At 36.6% G+C, this 22,631-nt stretch overlaps 1 protein-coding gene across 1 annotated transcript in view; it reads left to right on the top strand.

Moving 5' to 3' along the window:
* PIBF1 (progesterone immunomodulatory binding factor 1) overlaps positions 1 to 22,631 on the top strand; it is a 238,480-nt gene that overhangs the window by 14,294 nt on the left and 201,555 nt on the right. Inside the window, exons 4-5 of the mRNA XM_025363989.1 lie at positions 1,983 to 2,181; positions 4,526 to 4,645. Coding sequence (XP_025219774.1) covers positions 1,983 to 2,181; positions 4,526 to 4,645 — 319 coding nt within the window. The remainder of the gene's footprint in view (positions 1 to 1,982; positions 2,182 to 4,525; positions 4,646 to 22,631) is intronic.

Raw genomic sequence — 22,631 nt, forward strand, 5'->3', positions numbered from 1 at the left:
AGATTAGTGGACCTCAAACTTTAGTATGTATCAGAAACACTTGGAGGGCTTGTTAAAAAAAGACTACTGGATCCCACCCTCAGAGTTTCTGATTTGGGAGGGGTCCTGAGAATTTGCATTTTTACCGGGTTCCCAGGTGATGCGGATGGTGCTGGTCCAGGAACAATACTTTGAGAACCACGGTATTCGATTATAGGTCTTCTACTCTAATTCTATAAGACACCTATCAGATTCAGTGATGCTGTTGAGAGGGCAGTTAGGAGTCTATTGTAATAAGATATCTGATGGTGGTTAAAAAAAAAAAAAAAAAAGGTTGGATTCTGAATATATTTTGGAGGCAGAGCTGATGGATTCCATGTGAGGCTTAAGAGAAAAGGGGGAATCAAGGATTACATCAAAAATTTTGGCCTGAACAAATGAAAAAATGGAATTTCTGTCAGCTAAGAAGGAGGAAATCATGGTAGAAAAAGTTTTTGTGAGTAAAAAGCAGGAGTTCAGTTTGAGACATGTTAAGTTAGAGTTTTCTTGTTAGAAATCCATGTGGAGGTATATGAAAAGTCTGGTCTAGAGGTACAAATCTGGGGATCATTAGGGTATAGACAATATTCAAGTCATGAGACTAGATGAATTCCCCAAGGAAGAGTGCATACAGACAGAGAAGAGGACCAAGTACTCCAGCAGTAAGACAGAGCAGAAAAGGAGACTGAGAAGGAACCACAGTAAAATAGAAGAAAAATGAACAATATGGTGTCTTGGAAGCCAAGTGATGAAAATGTATCAAGGAAAGAAAAATGAATTGTATCAAACTCTATCATTAGATCATGGATGAAAAGAGCTAAGAACTGATCATTTGCAATTTAGATGTCATTGTGATTTCATTAGAGACAGTAAAAATATGATCATCATGGGTTTAAGAGGAAAGGCTTTGGAGACAATAAGTATAGACAACTTTTGAGCAAGTTTGCTCCAAGGGGTGGCTAACAAAGGGGGAAGTGCAATGAGGTCAAGAGTTGTGGTTGTGTTTGTTCATTTGTTTTAAGATTGAAATAACAGCATGTTTGTTAATGGGATTGATACAGTAGGGAAGGGGAAAATCAGTGATGTGATTTGACTGTGTCCCCACCCAAATCTCATCTTGAATTATAGCTCCCATAATTCCTACATGTCATGGGAGGGACCTGATGGGAGGTAATTGAATCATGGAGGTGGTCTTTCCCATGCTGTTCTCGTGATAGTGAATAAGTCTCACAAGATCTGATGGTTTTATAAATGGGAGTTCCCCTGCACAAGCACTCTTGTCTGCCACCATGTAAGACGTGCCTTTGCTTCTCCTTTGCCTTCCGCCATGATTGTGAGGCCTCCCCTGCCACGTGGAACTCTGAGTCCATTAAACCTCTTTCCTTTATAAATTACCCAGTCTTGGGTATGTCTTTATTAGCAGCATGAGAACAGATTAATAATATCAGATTGTCCCTTCATGATCACAGTCTTTCAGTAGACAACTAACAATAATGTCTGCTACATGTATTCTTTGAGAATGATGAGTATGTGCAGATTACTGTTTTCGTTACCTCATTGGTTGAGTGAATACTTTATGGTGGTTCAGTGTTACCATCTTAAAGAGGTATCCTTGAAGCATCAGGATAAAAGGGAAATGAAAATTAGTAAGTAAAGTCCTTGATGTTTAACATTAAACCTTAAGCAGAAAAAATGCATAATTTTATGATTTGAATTTCTAAAGTTATTCTTTAAGAATATCAATTCTCTGTTTAGTAATTTATATGGCTACACATTTAATAATTAGTATGGAATTGTCATTTCATATTTAACTGGTTACTATGAGTAAGCATTTTGCTGGAGTAAGTAAATAATACTGTCAGGCTTCTCATTTCCTAATTTTATGTTGATAGAAGTAGGAAACTGTGAGAAAATTAAATCTCAAAGACTTTTTCAAAGCCTGCCATAAATTCTCTCTAATGTAGCAAATATCAAGAATTAATGAAACAAGAAATGGAAACCATTTTGTTGAGACAGAAACAACTGGAAGAGACAAATCTTCAGCTAAGAGAAAAAGCTGGAGATGTTCGTCGAAACCTGCGTGACTTTGAGTTGACAGAAGACCAATATATTAAATTAAAAGCTTTTCCTGAAGATCAGCTTTCTATTCCTGAATATGTATCTGTAAGTATCATCCATTTTTAACTACAGCATATATTTTCAGACTAAAATTTACCATTTATGTAGTAGCAATTACTTTTGAAGTACCCAGTTGATAACATTATGTTATGGCTATGGATGGTGAATGGTCTTGAGATCCAAATTTTAAAGGATCATGACCATTGATCTCCAAAGTCAAGCATAAATAGGTTTTGAAGTTAATGACTGCATAGTCCATAGAAATGAATTATCATGAACTGGTGGTTTCTTACATTCTCAAAATGAAAAATTATAAACAACAGAGTAGTTATTGCCAGGGGTTGGTTGGGGATAGTGGGAGAGAGGAGTTGGCATGATTATAAAGGGATAGGATGAGAAAGAACTTTGTGGTGAGAGATTGGCTCAAGATCTTGAGCTGGTTACACAAATCTGGAACAGCTAAGATTAATCAATGGCAGTGGTCTCAAATATTTTGGTGTCAGCATTCATTTACACTCTAAAAATTATTGAGGACCCCAATGTGTGTTTTTTTATATGAGCTGTGTCTATTAGTATTTACCATACTAGAATTTTAAACTAATAAATTTTTTAAACACAAGAATATATAAGTACACAATTCCATTGGCCTTAAGAGTGATAATGTCATCATATATCATGTAGCCACTGGCAAACTCCACTGAACAGTCATGAGAGAATGAAAATGAAACAGGGAAAAAATCTTGATAATTACTAGGAAAGTTGTTTTGATCTTGTGAATTCCCTGAAAGGATCTCAGAGTGGCGGGCGGGCCAGAGTCCAGAAGTCCCAAAACCATATATTGAGAACTGCTGCTTTTTAATATATAGATGTCATTTTACCCTAAGAGGCTTGAATTTTTTCATCTGTAAAAAGGAATAACAGTGCCTTTCTATTGGGGATAATTGTAAAGACTATGACTGTGGATGTAAAATGTTTATGAGCATAGTGCTTATAAGATAGTAAACACATAAAAATGTTACCTATTGTTTTTCCTCTAGTGGTGGTTGCTATTCTTGGTTTTCATTGGGAAAAGATTTTCAGATTAGTGATGTCTGATAAAATGAAGTTCCTTTTGTTCAGCTGTTTTTTTTTTCTTTTTAAGGCTCAAATACAGTTTTTCTATCCAAAGTGTACTGTCCAAAACAAATACCTCAAATTCTGTTTTTGAGGCTTCATTTACAGTAGATATAAAGTATCACACTGGTGGCAGTTACACATATTTTTGCTGTTTGTTTTCTTAATATTCCTTCTTACATGTTTTCTTTTCACAAACAATATTATCGTTAACTAATTTAATTATATGCAGATTCTTTTCGTTGAAGGCTAATATTAAGATTTGCCTCTTACCAAATAATGGTATTCTTGTAATACAGTCATATGTTAAGGAGTTTCGGACCGCATGCCTATATGAGAAATAGCCCCTAATTACTCTCTCCTAATTTGCTGATGATTTCTTAGTTTTATAGGACCTTGTCAGATGGAACACTTTTTTTTCCTGAGATAGGGCAGGAAAATTCCTCTGAGAGAAGTATATGTGGAAAGAGAGACCTGAATTAAATGGAAGTAGTGACGTGAAAGATACTTCTTGATCCATTCTGATTAGACTTCCACTGCAGGGACAGCAGTAAATAAAGCTTTGCCAAGAGCCTGGGATGAAAATAAAGAAAACGCTTTACCTCTTCATCAAGTATTTATTGAGTGCTTATCATATTTTTAGGCACTGGAAATAGAGCAGTGTATAAACCAGACAGAAATCCCTGCCCTCATGAAGCTTATGTCGAAGTGGAGCAACACAGCCATTAACTTAAAAGTTAAATATGTAGAATATCTGTTTGTCAAAGGTGCTATAGAGAAAAGAGCATGGGTGAGAAATAGGGAGTGCTACTTTAAATTTGGTAGGGAAATCAGGGAGGGCTTTAATAGTAAGGTGATATTTGGTCAGAGACCTATAGGGAGACAAGGCATGAGCCATGCATTTATATGGGGGAAGAACTTCTCTAGCAGAAGAAACAGCAAGAGCAAGACTCCTGAATATTTGTGATATGTTCCGGAAGTTTACAAGCAGATAGTGTGGAGTGAGCAGTAGTAGATGAGTAGTAATGGAGTGTCAGTAGAAGGGAGGAAGGACTGTCAAAGATAGGAAGTTATAAATCATCTGGCCCTTGAGGGAAGTTAATTGAACATTAAGGCTTGATAGAAAGTATTAGTGGCTAGGTTCCATTAATGACTGTCTTGTTGTAGTTTTGTAAGCATGTCTCTTTATTACTGATAAGTGAGAGCACTACAAATTAGCAAATTTTAATCGTAATTTGGATTTAAGACTGCTTATTAATTTAATTTCTTTTTCAAGGTTCGGTTCTATGAACTAATGAATCCATTAAGAAAGGAAATCTGTGAACTACAAGTGAAAAAGAATATCCTAGCAGAAGAATTAAGTACAAACAAAAGCCAGCTGAAACAGCTGACAGAGGTTTGTATGGTTTTGATTGCTAGTGGGAAGAAGCTTCAACTTTTTCTATAGAGTCCCTCAAGATTTGTGATAAGGAATATAAAAGTCAGTGATTGAAAAATGGGACTATGGGATGGTGACTGCTACAGTTCTTAAGTAATGGGAAGGAGGTTAAATTGGAAGTAGTCATCTTAAAAATTGACAAGTGTATGATATTGACGTATCCCATAGTTGAGCTTTTATTGTTGCAAGTCATTTTTATAATCAACTGCTTTTGAAATCCTAATATGGGCTATACCTGAAAATTGCTGTATATACTCAGATGATGCATATGCACGTAAGTATTTAATAATTTGTCTCTATTTTTAACATCACTTTGTCAGGAAATTTAGGCAAGAAACAAGAAATGTAGGCCAACGTATGCAGGGGATCTCTTGCAGGTGCCATAAGAAAGAAGAAAAAGAGAATACTTTTACTTTGAACTAAAGTGCCTCATAGGTTCTGGTTTGCCTAAGACAGCTGCCATTATTCCTGTGAATAAATATTAATAGCACCCCTTTATTTTCAAAAGTATCTCAGCCTAGACAATGAATATAGTAATCATAAATCAACATTTACATAGAAGGGTGGACTAATCATTAACTTGATTATATTATTGACCAGATATCCTAGATTACTCTTGTATTTATAGTCTGCTAACAAAAAAATAATGGTAGATTGATTCATTCTACCATGTAACAGTTGGAAATGGGTGGCTGTTTTTCTTCAAAGATTTCATTCTTCTAAAAGGAAAACACTTGTAGTTTACAAATGAGGTCTGCTGTAGTTCTCCATTACAAGTTAGCCTTGTTTGTGATATGAGATGGAGCTACTGTCCTTTTATTACTTACGTGGCTTCTTTGTCAAGTGCAGTTAACTCTCATAATATTTATTCTGAGCATGTGTACTGATACTAGCATTAACCCCAGTGATGTGCATGGTGCTGTGCTAGGTGCTTGCAGTGAACCCAAGAGAGGCAATGCCTGCCCTTCTAGAGTTTACTTTCTAGCAGGTTAGAATTAGAACATTAGATGATATTTTGACACTCTCATTTACTGTGTGACCATAACCAGGTCATATAATGTTAACTGTTCTATCAAATGGAGAAAATAATACTGTTTGTTCATTTATTTAATTGCATTGCCTATGTTTCCCTTTCAGAGTAAAAACGTGATTTTAGCAAAGTTGCATACAAACATTTATGTCCTATTTTAAGGGCAGTTTTTATCAATGATATTATCCAGAAATAGATAATTATAATTTAATTTGTATTTTTAATGCTCTACTTTGCTGCACTATTAGTCCTAGAGAGAATTTACTTAAGTCTTGCCATAGAATCAATATTACAGACCAAACAAGAAGGCTCAGCTTCCTTCCTCTCCTCTGAGGAGCTGTGATATCAGCAGGAGCTATTAGAGGGGCAGATGTGCCCCCCACTCCAAACTTCAGTTGTTTTGTTTTCTTCTCTTAGCATGTCATATTGTGCAGGTAAACTGTTTTGCACATTTAGAAAGATAGTTCAATTTTTTAAAAAAATTCAACTGTAGTCAAAATAGTAGAGAACAGAGAAGGCCTCAGTTTGGCCACTTTCTAATTTTGCAGCCTTGGGCAAATCATTTATACTCTATTGCAGGATGGTTTTGGTGGTACAGGGGTTATTGGGGAAGAGGCAGTTAGACAAGGTTTTAGAGTTGGTTCTACACACCTTATAGTACCTCAGCATCCCTCAAGGACTTCTTATTGTGTAGTAGGAGGGCTGGAGGAGCTCTCTATCCTTGTTTTTATCAAGCCACCCTTTTTAAAATAACTTTAATATTTGGGATTTCTCAGCGTGATTTCTCTTGAACACAGATAACTCAGACCATCCTTAGAGTTTGTGGTTTTTCTGCTCTGTCAAGGACCTGGTACAGGTCAACTTGCCAAACACTAGGAAAAAGGTAAATATTTTTAAATAAAAAGCAAAGCCAGTATCATTAAACAGCTTTATTTATTTAAACAGGAGTCTTGCTCTGTCACCCCCGCTGGGGTGCAGTGGTGCCATCTCTGCTCATTGCAACCTCCACCTCCTGGGTTCAAGTGATTCTTGTGCTTCAGCCTCCCAAGTAGCTGGGCTTACAGGCATGCGTCACCACGCCTGGCTAATTTATGTATTTTTAGTAGAGATAGAATTTCGCCATTTTGGCCAGATGGGTCTGGAACTCCTGGCCTCAAGAGATCCACCGCCTCAAGAGATTGGCCTCCCAAAGTGCTGGGATTACAGGCGTAAGCCACCGCACCTGGCCAAACAGGATGTAGTAAACAATAAATAGTAGTACTCAATATTAAAATAAATGTCACATATTCTAGAGTTTATTTTTTGAAATGGTTCATTAAATTATTTACTGCTATTTATTTGAGGAATTAAAAGAGAGTTTCTCGTCTCTGCAACATAACAATTAAAAAAAAAAATTCAACTGTAGTCAAAATAGTAGAGAACACAGTCCTGTGTCCCATCTTAACAGCTTCTCCCTCCATAAAATAGGGATGATAACACGTAATACCTACCACACATCATTATTATAAAGAATGAAATTCTTTCAATAAATGTTTATCCTGCATTTACTATACGGCATGCATTATTCTTGGTACTTGGGATACCTTGTTAAACAAAGCAGTAATCCCTGCTATCATGGAGTTTATATTTTTAAAGGATATCTGTGAGATGTGTATTGTATTTTAAAAGGGAAAGCAAACAATAGCAAATCATGTAGTGTGACAGAAGTAGATAACTGCAATAGAAAAAAGAAAAAAATAGTTCAAGATAAGGTGAATTGAGTGCTATATGGAGAGCAGGGAAGAGAGCATTGTCAGAATTGTATAAGGTTGGCTAGTAGGTCTCATTAAGCAGCGTGTAGAAGTTTACAAAGCCTTGAGGAAGTGAGAGAGAGAACAAGGCCGTCTTCCTTGAGACAGCTCAGGGAAGAGCTTCTAGATAGCAGGAACAGCCAATGCAAAGACAAGGGGGTACTTTGGTATTTGTGGAAGATTAAGGAGCGTAATATGACTGGTATGCTTGAAGGGAGGAGGAGAATAGTTGTAGTTAAGATCAGAGAGGTAATGAGTCTATTGAGGTCATCATACAGACTTCGATTTTAACCTTAAGAGAAATGAAAAGTTGCAGGATTTTGGAAAGAGGTCTGACATAATCTGACATATACAGTTGACTGTTGAACAACATGGGTTTGAACTGTGTAGGTTTATTTACACATTTTTTTTTTCAATAGATATACTGGAAAATTTTTTGGAAGTTTGTGACAATTTGAAAAAACCCACATATGAACTATGTAGCCTAGAAATATAGAAAAAATTTAAGAAAAAGTTATGTAATGAATGCATAAAATACATGTAGGTGCTATATTTTATCATTTACTACCATAAAATTTACACAGATCTATTATCAAAAGTTAAAATTTATCAAAGCATGCATACAAACACACCTTACATGGTGCTATTTTCAGTAGAAACAAATATAACAAATGTAAAGATGCAGTATTAAATCATAACTGCATAAAATTAACTGTAGTACATACTTTACTACTGTAATAGTTTCTTAGCATCCTCCTGGCTATTCTGGTAGACTCAAGTGTTTGGGATATCCGCTTAAAACACTCTATGATGCTAATCATCCCCACGTGAGCAGTTCTCCAGTAAAATGTGAATCACAATAAAAAGTGATTTCTTGCAGTTCTGGCATATTATTTTTCGTCATGTTTAGTGCAGGACTGTAAGCCTTGGATAACACCATGGGAACCATACGAAGTGTCACCAGTGATGCTGGAAGAGCTCTCAAGCAGCAGAGAAAATTTATGACATTGTAAGAAAAAGTTAAATTGCTTAAATTGCAGATTGAGGTCTGCAACTGTTGGGTTGCCCTTTGGACAGACCATTAATCTCGTAAACAGATTATGTAAAACTTAGAGCATCCATAATACAGTACAGTTCTGTAAATGCATTTTCTGAGGATTTTTAAAAAATATTCTTTCTCTAGCTTTTATTGTAAGAATACAGTATATAATACATATAATATAGAAAATATTTGCTAATAGACTATATTATAGTAAGGCTTCCAGTCAACAGTAGGCTATTTGTAGTTAAGTTTTCAGTGAGTTAAAAGTTACACATGGATTTTTTTTGACTGTATGGGAGTTGGTACCCCAACCCCTATATCGTTCAAGAGTCAAGTCTATTTAAGGTATCATTCTAGTTGGTACATAGTAGACCGTCAACAAATGTTTCATTTATTGAATTTCTTTTAATGAGTATTTTAAAACTTTCCTATTGTCCTGGATAATGTTTTTTAAAGAAAGTTCTCTCCTGAGAATAGACTGTAGAGCTGTAAGTATGGAAACAGAGAAACTTGTTAAGAGGTTGTTGTAATCTAGGTGAGAGATTATTGTGTTTCAGATCCAGATGGTAGCAAGGGAAGTGGTAGATTCTGGATTTATATTAAAAGTGGAGCCAATAGAAAAAAGGTAGAGTCATGAATTGGATGGAGGATGTTAAAGAAAGATAGGAGTCAAATTAACTCTGAAAAATGTTGGTTTGAATAACTGGAAGGATAGATTTCTGTTCAGCTGAGATGGGTAGATTGTGAATGAGGCTGACTTGAGTGCAAAAGAGTGTGGATCTTAGACATGTTGAGTTTGAGAGATCTGTTAGATGTACAGTCAAAGATATGTGGATGTACAGGTGGTGAACTTTAGAAGATAAACATTCAAGAGTCATCAGCATAAAGATGACATTTAAAGCCAAGATGAGATTACCAAAGGAGAGTGAGTGCAGAGAAGAGAAGACGACCACAGCTTGAGCTCCAGGACACTTCAACATTGCAGTGTGGGAGAGAGAAGGAGGAGTTACCAGTGAAATAGGGAAATTAAGAGAATTTTATGTCCGGGAAATCAAAGGGCAAAAGTTTGTCAAGGAAAAGAGAGTGACTAGCTGTTTCAAATGCTGTTGATAGGTACAGTTAGATGAAGACTAAGAATTGACATTGTGTTTAACAAGGTCATTGAAAACTTTGTCAGGAGTAGTTCTGGAGGAGGGATAGCGTCAACAGTTTGATTACAGTGTTTGAGAGTGAATGGAGGAAATGAATTGGACATAGAGTATAGACAACTCTTTCTGAGTAACACTACTGTGTAGAGGAACAAAGAGAGTTGGCAATTACAGGAAACATGGAGTCAGGGAAGGCTTGTTTTTTGTTTTTTTGTTTTTTTCCTTAAGATAAGAGAGATCACAACTGATGTATTTAAAATCACATTGTAACCGTAAGAATTCTCTCATTGTCCACAACAGCAGAAGGACATTCATGTAATTGTTAACCAATAATGTAGGCAGTACTGTTGGATACCCAGTTATAACTATGTTTAAGGCTCCCCACTTTAGTATCCATGTAATAAAAAGTCATTTTTTTATTATAATACATGTTTCTGTAATTATGATATTTGGGGAAACTATTAGAACACAGGGGTGTTTGTTGATTGAATTACTCCTGATTAATTCTGTGGGACTTTCTTAATATCTAGATAGTGGTTTAAAAAATAATAATTTAGTGAAGTGAGATAATTTATCTTTTAATAGCTAGAGTTTTAATTATGTCACAAAAAGTTGAATTTCGATTTAAAAAACAACTGAAGAATATATTTGTAAGTGGGTAAGGAAGATAGAGAATGTTATGATCACTAGAGGAGGGTTTACAAAAAGATCTGGGTTATTTAAATGGGGCTGGGGGAAGTTGAAGAGGTGATTGGACACTGTCAGGTTACTGAGGTTCAGTTGTCATCAGTGAGAACCATTGTCTCTAGGACTTTTAAAACTAATCACAAACCCCTAATTTATGAAAGTGCTAAATGAAATTGTCAGTTTTTCAGCTGAAGGTTTCTGTTTTTTCTCTTGTTACTTGGAATGTTCTTATCTGAGTGTTTTTTACCCAGTGGTATTTCATGTTTCTTTCCTCTTCAGTCTGTGGGCTGTGTGTATATACTTACTGTTGGCCTGAAGCAGACAGTAAAAACACAGAAATGCCCATCATATCCAAAGGAAGTAGCAAGAAAATTTCGACTTTTCCAATGGTGTCATTAATTTTAAGTTTCTTGACCCAAAAGAGTAAATTTTCCTTTTAACTATAATAGGAGAAAAAGTAATATATTTTCCTCACCCATTGCGAGGTTTATGGCTGAGACCCCAATAATAAAAGAGTAACAAGAGAAAAGCATAACAAATGTATATATAAATTTATATGTATAATTTAATATAAATTTTACGTGACATGGGAGCCTTCAGAAATGAGAATTAAAAGACCCGGGGAAAATGTATTTTTGTGGATAGTCATGCATAAGTATGATTGGAAGACAAAAGAGTATGATCTGATGGTAATCAACTGGGAGAATTTAGCAAGGCTTGTTTGTTCACATTCTTCTTGGCCTGTGTGTGTGACATTCCTTCCCATTGGGTATAGGGCGGGACACCTGTCACCTTAGGGGAGAGGGGAGGGAGAAAGAGAGTGACCTTCCTAGGTTTGATGACCTGCCTCAAGGGAGAAAGGGGAAAGGGAAATTTTCATTTCTGTGGCCCACTTCAAGAGAGATGGGTTGGGAGAAGGTCAGGGAGACCCCCCTGTTTCTGCAGTTTTCTTAATTTTCCTTCAGGTTAAAATACTCAGTATGCCAGGGTGCCATGTTTCAAGGTGTCTGTTCTAAGTCCTTACAGAGGAATGAATATTTTATTTTGTAGTGAGTAAATCGAAAATATATCCAGTGAAAATGTGTTCACTGATTCTAAGTTTTCCTAAATTTGACAAATAAAAGGAAGTGTTACATCGTTCAATAAGCGGTAAGATACACTGCCATAGTATGTTTTGGGAGAAGGTCCATGATATTAGTAGCTGCAACCACTATAAAGTTACTAGATTTTTTTTTTTTTTTGAGTCAGACTCACGCTCTTGTCACCTAGGCTGCAGTGCAGTGGTATAATCACGCCTCACTGCAACCTTTGCTTTCCGGGTTCAAGCGATTCTCCTGCCTCAGCCTCCCAAGTAGCTGGGATTACAGGCGCCCGCCACCACACCTGGCTGTTTTTTTTTTGAGATGAAGTCTTGCTCTGTCGCCCAGGCTGGCGTACAGTGGCGCAATCTCGGCTCACTGCAAACTCTGCCTCCCAGGTTCACGCCATTCTCCTACCTCGACCTCCTGAGTACCTGGGACGACAGGCACAAGCCACCATGCCCGGCTAATGTTTTGTATTTTTAGTAGAGACGGAGTTTCACCATGTTAGCCTGGATGGTCTCAATCTCCTGACCTCGTGATCCGCCTGCCTCGGCCTCCCAAAGTGTTGGGATTACAGGTGTGAGCCAACACGCCCGGTGTGAAGTTACTAATTTTTAATAAGACATGATCCACATTTTTCATATGACATTCAAAAGATCTTCATAAAGTGATTCAACAAATATTTTATTCTTCAGCTTATACTTATCTAAGGTTGGATATCTTAAGATAAGCGACATTATTCTTATTAATGACTTTCTGTAATTTTAAAGTTGGATACAACATACGCTTTTGGAAAAAAACATGACTGGATGGTATTCACCCAAGAATTCTAAGGGACTTAAAGGATGAACCTGAAACTGCAGCACATGTGTAATACTGTTACCAAATATAGCACTTGAAGTAGGTGTAATTGCTTGAAAGCTGGTAAATTGCCTGCCTGACTCTAGAAACTAAGGACCTCCACATTTACAAACTGATAAAGCACATTTTTATGCTTACTGAGCTTGTGTAATGCATGAAGATTAGGATCAGTGAATACTTAGGCAAGTTAAATCTGCAGGGGAAGGTCAACAGAGTAGTATAAATGGACAAATTATATTTCACCTGTATATAAAGAGAAAATAGAGAACAAATTACATGGACTTTCAAAAAGCCATTGACAGGGTTTTTAATTCTAGTTTTTAAAAATTAGCAGACTTTAAAAATTACAGTGAATAACGTAGCATTAAATTTACTACATTAACCATTTTCATGTATACAATTCAGTAGTGTTAAGTATACTCACATTGTTGTGCAACAGATCTTCAGTACTTTTGTATGTTGCAACACTGAAAACTGTACCCACTAGACACTAATTCTCCCTCTCCCCTCCCCCTAGTCATTGGTAACCATTTTTTAACTTTGTTTCTATGATTTTGATTAGATTCTTCATATGAGTAGGATCCTAGAGTGTTTGCCCCTTTGTGATTGGTTTCAATTAGCATAATGTCCTCAAGGTTTATCCATGTTGTAGCATGTGACAGAATTTTCTTTCTTTTTTTTTTTATTGTACTTTAAGTTCTGGGGTACATATGCACAACGTGCAGGTATTGTTACGTAGGTGTACGCCTGCCATGGTGGTTTGCTGCACCCATCAACCCGTCATCTACATTAGGTATTTCCCTTGATGCTATCCCTCCCGTAGCCCCCCAACCATTGACAGGCCCCAGTATGTGATGTTCCCCTCCCTGTGTCCAAATGTTCTCATTGTTCAATTCCCACTTATGAGTAAGGACATGTGGTGTTTGGTTTTCTGTCCTTGGGATGGTTTGCTAAGAATAATGGTTTCCAGCTTCATCCATGTCCCTGCAAAGGACATGAACTCATCGTTTTTTATGGCTGCATAGTATTCCGTGGCATATATGTGCCACATTTTCTTTAGTCTATCATTGATGGGCATATGGGTTGGTTCCAAGTCTTTGCTATTGTGAACAGTGCCGCAGTAAACATACGTGTGCATGTGTCTTTATAGTAGCATGATTTATAATCCTTTGGGTATATACCCAGTAATGGAATTGCTGGGTCAGGTGGTATTTCTAGTTTTAGATCCTTGAGGAATCACCACACTGTCTTCCACAATTGTCTGTCACAATTAGGTTGAACTAATTTATGCTCTTTTTTTTTCCTTCTTTTTTAAGTTTGCATAGTGTTCCATTGTGTGTATATACCACATTTGCTTTATCCATTCATCTATAAATAGATGTCTGAATTGCTTCTACCTCTTGGGAGAAATGGACAGACTTTGTAAGAAGTGTTATCATGAATTCTCAGGGAATTGTTTTCTCTTTAGTAGTTGAAGGATAAGAGCCAAAAAAAAAAAAAAAAGGAATAAAAAAGAACTAAATGAAAAACAAAAATAGAAGTATTCTTCAGATATAACTGTTAAGTCCAATCTTATTCATTATTTAACATTTTAATACATTTATTGGGCTGGGCACAGTGGCTCTCGCCTGTAATCTCAGCACTTTGAGAGGCCGAGGTGGGCAGATCACCTGATGTCAAGAGTTTGAGACTAGCCTGGTTAATATGGTAAAACTCCGTCTTTCCTAAAAATACATAAATTAGTCAGGTGTGGTGGCAAACACGTGTAGTCCCAGCTACTCAGGAGACTAAGGCAGGAGAATCGCTTGATCCCAGGAGGCGGAGGTTGCAGTGAGCCAAGATTGTGCCACTGCACTCCAACCTAGGCAACAGAGCAAGACTCTGTCTCCAAAAAAAAAAAAAAAAATTAATACATTTATTGATGAGGAAGCACAAAGTATAATCTCAAGTTTGTAAAGTTTTTCTGAGCAGTAGAACAACAGACTAGTAGGGCAAATTGGAGGAAGATCTCAAAAGGTAAGTGGACTGATTATAAATGAATGTGTTTTCTTTTTCATAACTATCAGTCAGCTTATATTCCCTAAATTAGCATGTTCAAAATTGATCACCTGCCCCAGAGTGTAATTTTTTTGCCATTTTATTATAGAAATTTTCAAATATAACTTGAATTTTACAATGACACCAGTACATTTATCACTAAATTTCTGCCATTAACATTTTTATTGTATTTGTTTTATCAAATATCTCTCCATCTAGCCATCTGCCAGTCACATTTAATTTTATGAGAAAATGCTGAACTTTTTTTCCATTTGTCAGTAATTTCTTCGTTTTAATTATTGAGTGATGTTACATTGAATGGCTCTAGTTATTTACCGTTTGATGGGCATTTTGAGTTATTTCCAATTCAGAGACTTTACAAACAAAGCTCTGAGAACATTTGAGTAGGGTTTTTTGTGTGGACATGTTTTTGTTTCTCTTAAGTACTTAAGTGTGGAATTTTTTACTTCTAGAATTTCAGTTTGGTTATTTGTTACAGCTTTTATTTATCTGCTATTTGTTTACTTATTATGAACATATTTTCCTTTATACCACTGAGAATTGTTAAAATAGGAGCTTTAAAATTCTTGTCTGCTAATTCCAAACACTGGGTCACCTTGGAGTTGATCTCTGTTGATTGCCTTTTCTTTGAGAAATGAGTCACATGTTCCTCTTTCCTCAGATGTCAAGTAACTTAAAATTGTTCAGACCATTAAGTAAATGTAGATGAGAACGTTGTGACTATTATGTTGTTGAGACGCTGCATTTTATGTACCTCTAAACAGTGGTGATGTTTTTGTTTTAGCAGGAAATTACTTCGTTGTACTCAAACAGCATACATACTCTGTCTATTGGGCAGCAGTACAAATTTCAGTTCAATTTTTTTGGTCTTAGTAGGGCTGCTTAGAGTCTGTCCTACACATGTGTTGTTTAGAGGGTAGCCAGATACTCAGGCAGAAATTACCCAAAGAATTCAGTTTCCCCTCTCTGGCTGTCTCTGAAATTTCCTCCTCATTTAGAGCAGCTGCAGTTCCCGTAAACTCTGTCTTCTGATTCTCCAACCTAGAAAGACCAAAGATTTTCTGATGCACCTTGATCCATCCAACCTGGCACAGAATGGGACTGGCCTCAGGCTAAGTGCTACTAAACAAAAACAAAAAATACTAGGAAACTCACCTAAATGCTGAAAATGATGCAATAACGACGATTCCATAGTGGTTTACTAAGAGAAACTAAGGTATTTGTTAGGCATATCTCAGAGTTTTGAGACCGGCAATTAAGAAAACAAACTTTCCATTTTGCTTTAAAAGTTTATTCTCTACAGAAAGTTCATGAATCTGGGAAAAAAAAAATTATTCTCAATCTTTCCATTTTACTTTATGGATCTCTTATCCAAAATGGTCTTAATTTTTTTTCACCACTTGGTGGCAGTATATGTCCATCTTTTTTTTTTTTTTTAAATTAAACCTGTTGGGGGCTATTTGGAAATTCTGGTTATTTTTGACCTAGAGACCCAAAGCTTTACATTTAGTTACCTTATTTTAATTTATATTCATTATTTCATATAAAATGCCTGCAATCAACCAGATAGTATCTTTTTCTAGTAAAATTTAATATATTTAGAACTTGGAGAATGGAGTATCAAAACAAAAATTTGTGTTCCATAATATGTATTCAGATATATCTCAGTTATTGCACTAATTTCATAATTATGCCTACCAGAAATGTTGAGAATTTTAAATTCTGTTTAAACCAAAAACATTCAGGATTTTAAATTCTGTTAAAGCCACATTAAATCATTAAAGCCACACAATTACACAATTAATTTGACTCTGCTTTTGTTTGTGTGAGATGAAAACTGTTAAAGAAATTTAATAGAAGGTTTTTTTTTTGGAGGGGTGGGGGTTGGGGGGAGACGGAGTTTCGCTCTTGCCCAGGCTGGAGTGCAATGGCATGATTTTGGCTCACTGCAACCTCTGCCTCCCGGGTTTAAGCGATTCTCCTGCCTCAGCCTCCTGAGTAGCTGGGAGTACAGGCATGCGCTACCATGCCTGGCTAATTTTTGTATTTTTAGTAGAGGGGATTTCACCATGTTGTTCAGGCTGGTCTTGAACTCCTAACCTCAAGCGATCCTCCCACCTTGGCCTCTCTAAGTATTGGGATTACAGGCGTGAGCCACTGCACTTGGCCAGAATGTGATTCTTGACCTTTAAAAAGAAATTACTCTTTCTGAAGTGGCAGTTTTAGTGGATTTCTGGGATTTCCTTTTGTAATTTTTTCCAGATCTTTAGTTAGTTGGAAATAACGTCTAGATACTATTATAACACTGGAAAATAGGGCTCATCTTTTACTTCAAGTCTGGAGTTTATTTACAAGTGCCAGTAATGTAGTTTAATTCTAGCATATTTTGAGCTATATTATGTATATGATCTTGTGTATGGTACTTTATGTTTGTAAAAGTGCTTATAGATAACTTTATTTCCTACTTATGAATTTTCTCTATTAGCAGGTCAAAATTTTGGTTGATCACATGCAACTCAGCTGTGTGTTGCTGTTTTGCCATTATAGAGTTAGTTCAGTGTGCTTTTTCATTTCAAAAAGATGTCATGTTAGAGATACAGTGTAAGGCATTAGTGAGTCCACACTTAATAAAATTATTACATTTCATGAGGAAATGGTGAAATATTTTTCTCTTATGAGAACTTTGGTAACTAGGAAGCAAGAAGAGTTTTGTCAAGATAACTTCCTTGTTTTGAAACTTACATTCTTTAAAAAATTCTGCAAGATTATCTTGAGGTTCATCTTAAGTATTCATGTGTAATTCAGTGAATTTTATTTGTATGAAAATCAGTTATTTCATTGATGAAACATTTGTTTATTAAAATTTTTGTATTTTAGGGGGTATTAACTGTTTTCTGAGATTTCTTTTTATCTTATCCAAGTGATGAGCTTAAAGTTTCTTTATAAGGTACATCTTTATGAAGATACCCATCAGTTATAATTATACTAGAATGTTTAACAGATTTATTAGTAAACGGTGATAGATTTGCCTCTTTATATTAAATTTAAAGTGCATAAGCACTGCTTAAAATTTAGATTCATAGCCACCGACATGGGTTCTATTTTGGTCTGAGGTGGAACTAAAAACATCAATTTTTTTTTTTTTTTTTTGAGACAGAGTCTTGTTCTGTTGCCCAGGCTGGAGTGCAGTGGCATGATCTCAGCTCACTGCAAGCGCCGCCTCCCGGGTTCACGCCATTCTCCTGCCTCAGCCTCTCAATTAGCTGGGACTACAGGTGCCCGCCACCATGCCCGGCTAATTTTTTGTATTTTTTTAGTAGAGACGGGGTTTCACCGTGTTAGCCGGGATAGTATTGATCTCCTGACCTCGTGCTCCACCTGCCTCGGCCTCCCAAAGTGCTGGGATTACAGGTGTGAGCCACTGCTTTCTGGCCAGAACCTCAATTTTTAATAAACAACCCAAGATTCTAATGTGGCAGGTTCATGGATCATGACTACAAATCATTTTTTAAAGTTATTTTTGTTAACTTATTGAGATTTTAAAATAACCTTAAATTTTTAATTATATTTCACGATTTGAAATTTATATATTGGCTGAGCACCATGAGTCATGCCTGTAATCCCAGCACTCTGGGAGCCTGACGTGGGTGGATCGCCTGAGGTCAGGAGTTCAAAAACAGCCTGAACATCGTGAGACCCCGTCTCTACTAAAATACAAAAGTCACCTGGGTGTGGTGGCAGGCACCTGTAGTCCCAGCTACTTGGGAGGCTGAGGCAGGAGAATCACTTGAACCCAGGAGGTGGAGATTCAGTGAGCCGAGATCGCACCATTGCTCTCCAGCCTGGGTGACAGAACGAAACTCCGTCTCAAAAAAAAAAAGAGAGAGAGAAATGTATATATTAATGCCATTTCTTGCCTCCAATATAAAATTAATATATTTTAATGTATTTAACAAATTCAAGAATATAATTGGAGTCACATACTACTATGTTACAACTTGGACTTACTAAAATCCATCTCTTGCCTATACCTCTAAAATCTCTAAAAAATTGCTCCTTCACAAACCTGTTAAGTTTTTACAAATAACACAAATGACTTATGGATAAAAGTACATGAGGCGAAAAAATTCATGGGAAAGCTAAAATGAATGCAATTTTAAGTATGACATTATTGGGAAGAAGCTTCATTTAGCTGATTGTTTTATACATGCTGTATGAAGAGACATAATCTTTTAAAGAGTAATGAGACTTTTTTTTCCCTTTGCTACTGTGTGTATAATCTTTAGTAAATCTAGGAGCTTTTAAATTTTAGGGGCAAGTTTTGAAGGGCTTATTGGGTTTTGAGATGAAATTTTGAACCCAGTGGCCAAAAGGGTGTATCACTACATTATGGCAGGGGAAAACTCAGGAGGAAACTTAACCAAATACCTTGGTTTAAATCCAGAGATACCATGATAACTTCGTTCTCTTGATCTGCATAGTGTTTCTCAAGCCAGATTCCACAGATATGTTTTGGAGTATCTAAGAGTTCTTTTTGATAATTTTTAATTTTATGATTTAATTTTTTTAATGACCTCAGAAATTAATAGATGCATATGATGGTTCATCACGATGAGTAATTTATAATAGAGTACTATCACTATGATGTCATTGCCCATGTTTGCATTTAATTTTGTCATGGCGTTAGCACCACAGATGACAGTTTAAAAAAACAGTAGTCAACTGTCCAAGCACAGTAGCTCACGGCTGTAATCCCAGCACTTTGGGAGGCCGAGTCAGGAGGGTTGCTTGAGCTCAGGAGTTCTAGACCACCCTGCCCAACCTGGTGAAACCCTGTCTCTACCAAAAATACAAAATCTCCAGCCTGACCAACATGGTGAAACCCTATCTGTATTGAAAAATACAAAAAACTAGCTGGGTGTGGTGGTGCAGGCCTGTAGTCCGAGCTACTCGGGAGGATGAGGTGAGAGAATTGCTTGAACCTGGGAGGCAGAGGTTGCAGTGAGCCAAGATTGTGCCACTGCACTCCAGCCTGGGTGACAGAATGAGACCCTGTCTCAAAAAACTACCAAAAAAAAAACCCAAAACCAAAAACTTCGCCCGGTGTCGTGGCACACATCTGTGATCCTGGGTAGGAGGATTGCTTGAGCCTGGGGTAGGGGTGGGGGAGCAGAGGTTGCAGTGAGCCAAGATTGCACCACTGTATTCCAGCCTGTGTGACAAGGTGAGACTCCACCTCAAAAAAAAGAAAAAGAAAAGAAAAAAAGAAAAATAAGAAAGAAATAGCCATCAACTTAATTTGTAGGATAGGTATTTCAGCCAGATAAATGCCAGGTGCTATCATGCATTACTATGAATAAAAGTTTCACAGTTCAAATAGAGAAAAATGATGACAATATAGTCATCACACTACTGAGCATAGTCTTGCCAAACTCAAAACTAAATGAACTCCTGCTAATTTTACTGTTTTAAGGTTAAATTATATAGTCAACATTACTGAATAGAATAAGATTGCTGTTTAGGCTTAGTTGAAAGGAGGAAGTAAAGGAATTCTAGGGGATGAAAATGTGAATGCATTTCATTTTTTCTTTCTTTTCCAGTTCAAATTATCCCTCTCTCAGCTGTCTTCTGGCAGGCAGCTGGATCTGAGTGGAAGTCTTGGGCTTTGGGAAAGCTAGTGTTCCAGTTACATATTGCCGCATAACAAAATCACCCTACAACTTGCTGTCTCAAAATAATTTATTTGTCACAGCTCTGAAGGTTGTTAGGTTCAGCTGAGTTTTTCTTACTTCACTGAGACTGGGGTCATCTGAAGTCTTCTTTAGTCACCGGTTTGGAGCCAGGATGATATGACCAAAACATCACTCCCTTTCCATTTGACCTCTTCATGTGATCAGTTTAGGCGTCCTTCAACATGGCAGTCTCAGGGCATGGCGGCTGGCCTCCTCCAAAGCAGGCATTCAAGAAACTCAGACGAAACTTAAAGACTTCTTAGGATGTAACTTCAAAATCCCAGAAAATTGCTTCTCCCACATTCTTTTGGTTAAGCAGATCATTAAGAGGAATAGACGCACTTCTTAATTAGAAAATAGCTTCCTGCATACAAGGGAAGAAGTCGATAGAGACCGTCTTGGAGATAGGCTACCAAAGTTTGAGATTTCTCTCCCCTGACTTGAGTGAAAGCCTAGAAAATGTGAGAGAGCCCCAAGCAAGAGCAGAACAGATTGTCAGCAGAGCTCGGCCTATACAAATCTGTGAATTACTCCCTTTACTCCTCACCCCAAATAAGGTGGATAAAGTCTCCTTTGCCTCCACTAGGTGAGGGAATGGATGTACAGTGTTCTGTTAAAAGAAGGACTCTCACATTGACCTTCAAACCAAGCCCATCTCTATTTGTTTATAGGAAATATGCTTAATGCAAATTGATAAAGATTGAAAAATGGGCCAGATGCGGTGGCTCACGCCTGTAATCCCAGCACTCTGGGAGGCTGAGGCGGATGGATCACCTGAGGTCTGGAGTTCGAGACCAACCTGGCCAACATGGTGAACCCCGTCTCTACTAAAAATACAAAAATTAGCTGGGCGTGGTAGCAGGCGCCTGTAATCCCAGCTACTTGGGAGGCTGAGGCAGGAGAATTGCTTGAACCCAGGAGGTGGAGGTTGCATTGGGCTGAGATTGCACCACTGCACTCCAGCCTAGGTGACAAAGCAAGACTCTGTCTCAAAAAAAAAAAAAGAAAAAGAATTACTTAAATAATTTTAAGAAATTTTAAGTACAGATTATATAGTTTCTATTTTTTATCATAATTTAGTGAAACCAGAGATAAAAGGTGAGGAGGAATAAACTTCCGTGGCAATTAGAAACATATCTTTTGGATCAAACAGGAAAGAAAAACTGAAAGCAATTAAAATGAGAACATTTTTGGATCAAAATTCTTAGACACATTTAAAGGAAAGGAAATCTTTAAAAAGATTTAAAGGAAAGGAAATCTTTAGATTTAAATCTTTAAATTTTAGATTTAAATCTTTAAAAAGATTTAAAGGAAAAAGAAATCTTTAGATTTGCCAAAGGAAAATCTATAGCCTTGAAATGCCTTTATTATTTAAAAACAGATAAAAAATAAAGACATGTAGTACTCATCTTGAGAAAGCTGGAAAAAGATAAGTAGAAGTAAGGTGTTTGGAATTAATTGACGTGAAGTAAGGGAAAATACAATTCTGTGGCAATAAGCTTGAAAACAGAAAGGAAAGTGATTGTGCCAACAAAATATAGTTTACTAAAATTGACAGAAGTGAGAACTTGAATTAGAACAGTTACCATAGAGGTATTACAAAAATGAGTAAAAGTGTACAACTGATAAAATTACTAGCAGGTTCACAGATAGATTACCCCAAATGGGTTCACAGTTGATTTAAAAAGAGACAGCTAGTTCCACTTACTTATACTCTACCAACTATTGAAAAAGAAATTTCCGAGAAAGAGACTACAAAAGCAAAATAAAACATTAAGGCCAATTTTACTGACTACTACAGATGTAAAAATTTGAAATAAAATGTTAACAAATGAACTTTACCGTTGTATCAAAAGAATAATACTTATGATTAAACAGAATATATTCCAGCACAGAAAGCATAATCCATTGCATCAGCAAATTAAGGGGGAATAGCTTCATGAACATATGGACATATCAGATGCAACAGCAATTAGTGTTGAACACTTAAGATTTTATCGCTTTCTTCATATGAGTTTGTTACTTTATGAATGAAATATTTCCCCCCACATTCATCTCTAGCAAGAAAATAAATTGATTCATATGAAGAAAACTAAAATCTTGAAACATGGAAGCATCATACCTTAAGTAAGACAAGCTCATTAAAATAGCAATTTTTATGACTAACATATTAATCAAATGTAGTTAAGTTATAGTCTCATTTTTTTCCTGATAATTTGTAGGGGTTGTTGGAGGGAAGAAGTGTGGTATAGGACTTTATCCTTTCTATCAACTTTGTTAATACTTTTTAATTTTTATTGATCTGTATTTCCAGACAAGCTCTCAGTCTGTCATTTAGGCGGGAGTGCAGTGGCATGATTACACTTCACTGCAGCCTTGAACTACTGGGCTTAAGCCATTCTCCCACATCAGCCGCTTGAGTAGCTGGGACTACAGGCATGCACCATCACACTGTTACTACTGTTAAGGCTTATCTCAGTTACTCAAAAGGCATGGGAAACCATACTTTTCTTG

This window comes from Theropithecus gelada, chromosome 17 (assembly GCF_003255815.1).
Source record: "Theropithecus gelada isolate Dixy chromosome 17, Tgel_1.0, whole genome shotgun sequence".
Taxonomy (NCBI): domain Eukaryota; kingdom Metazoa; phylum Chordata; class Mammalia; order Primates; family Cercopithecidae; genus Theropithecus; species Theropithecus gelada.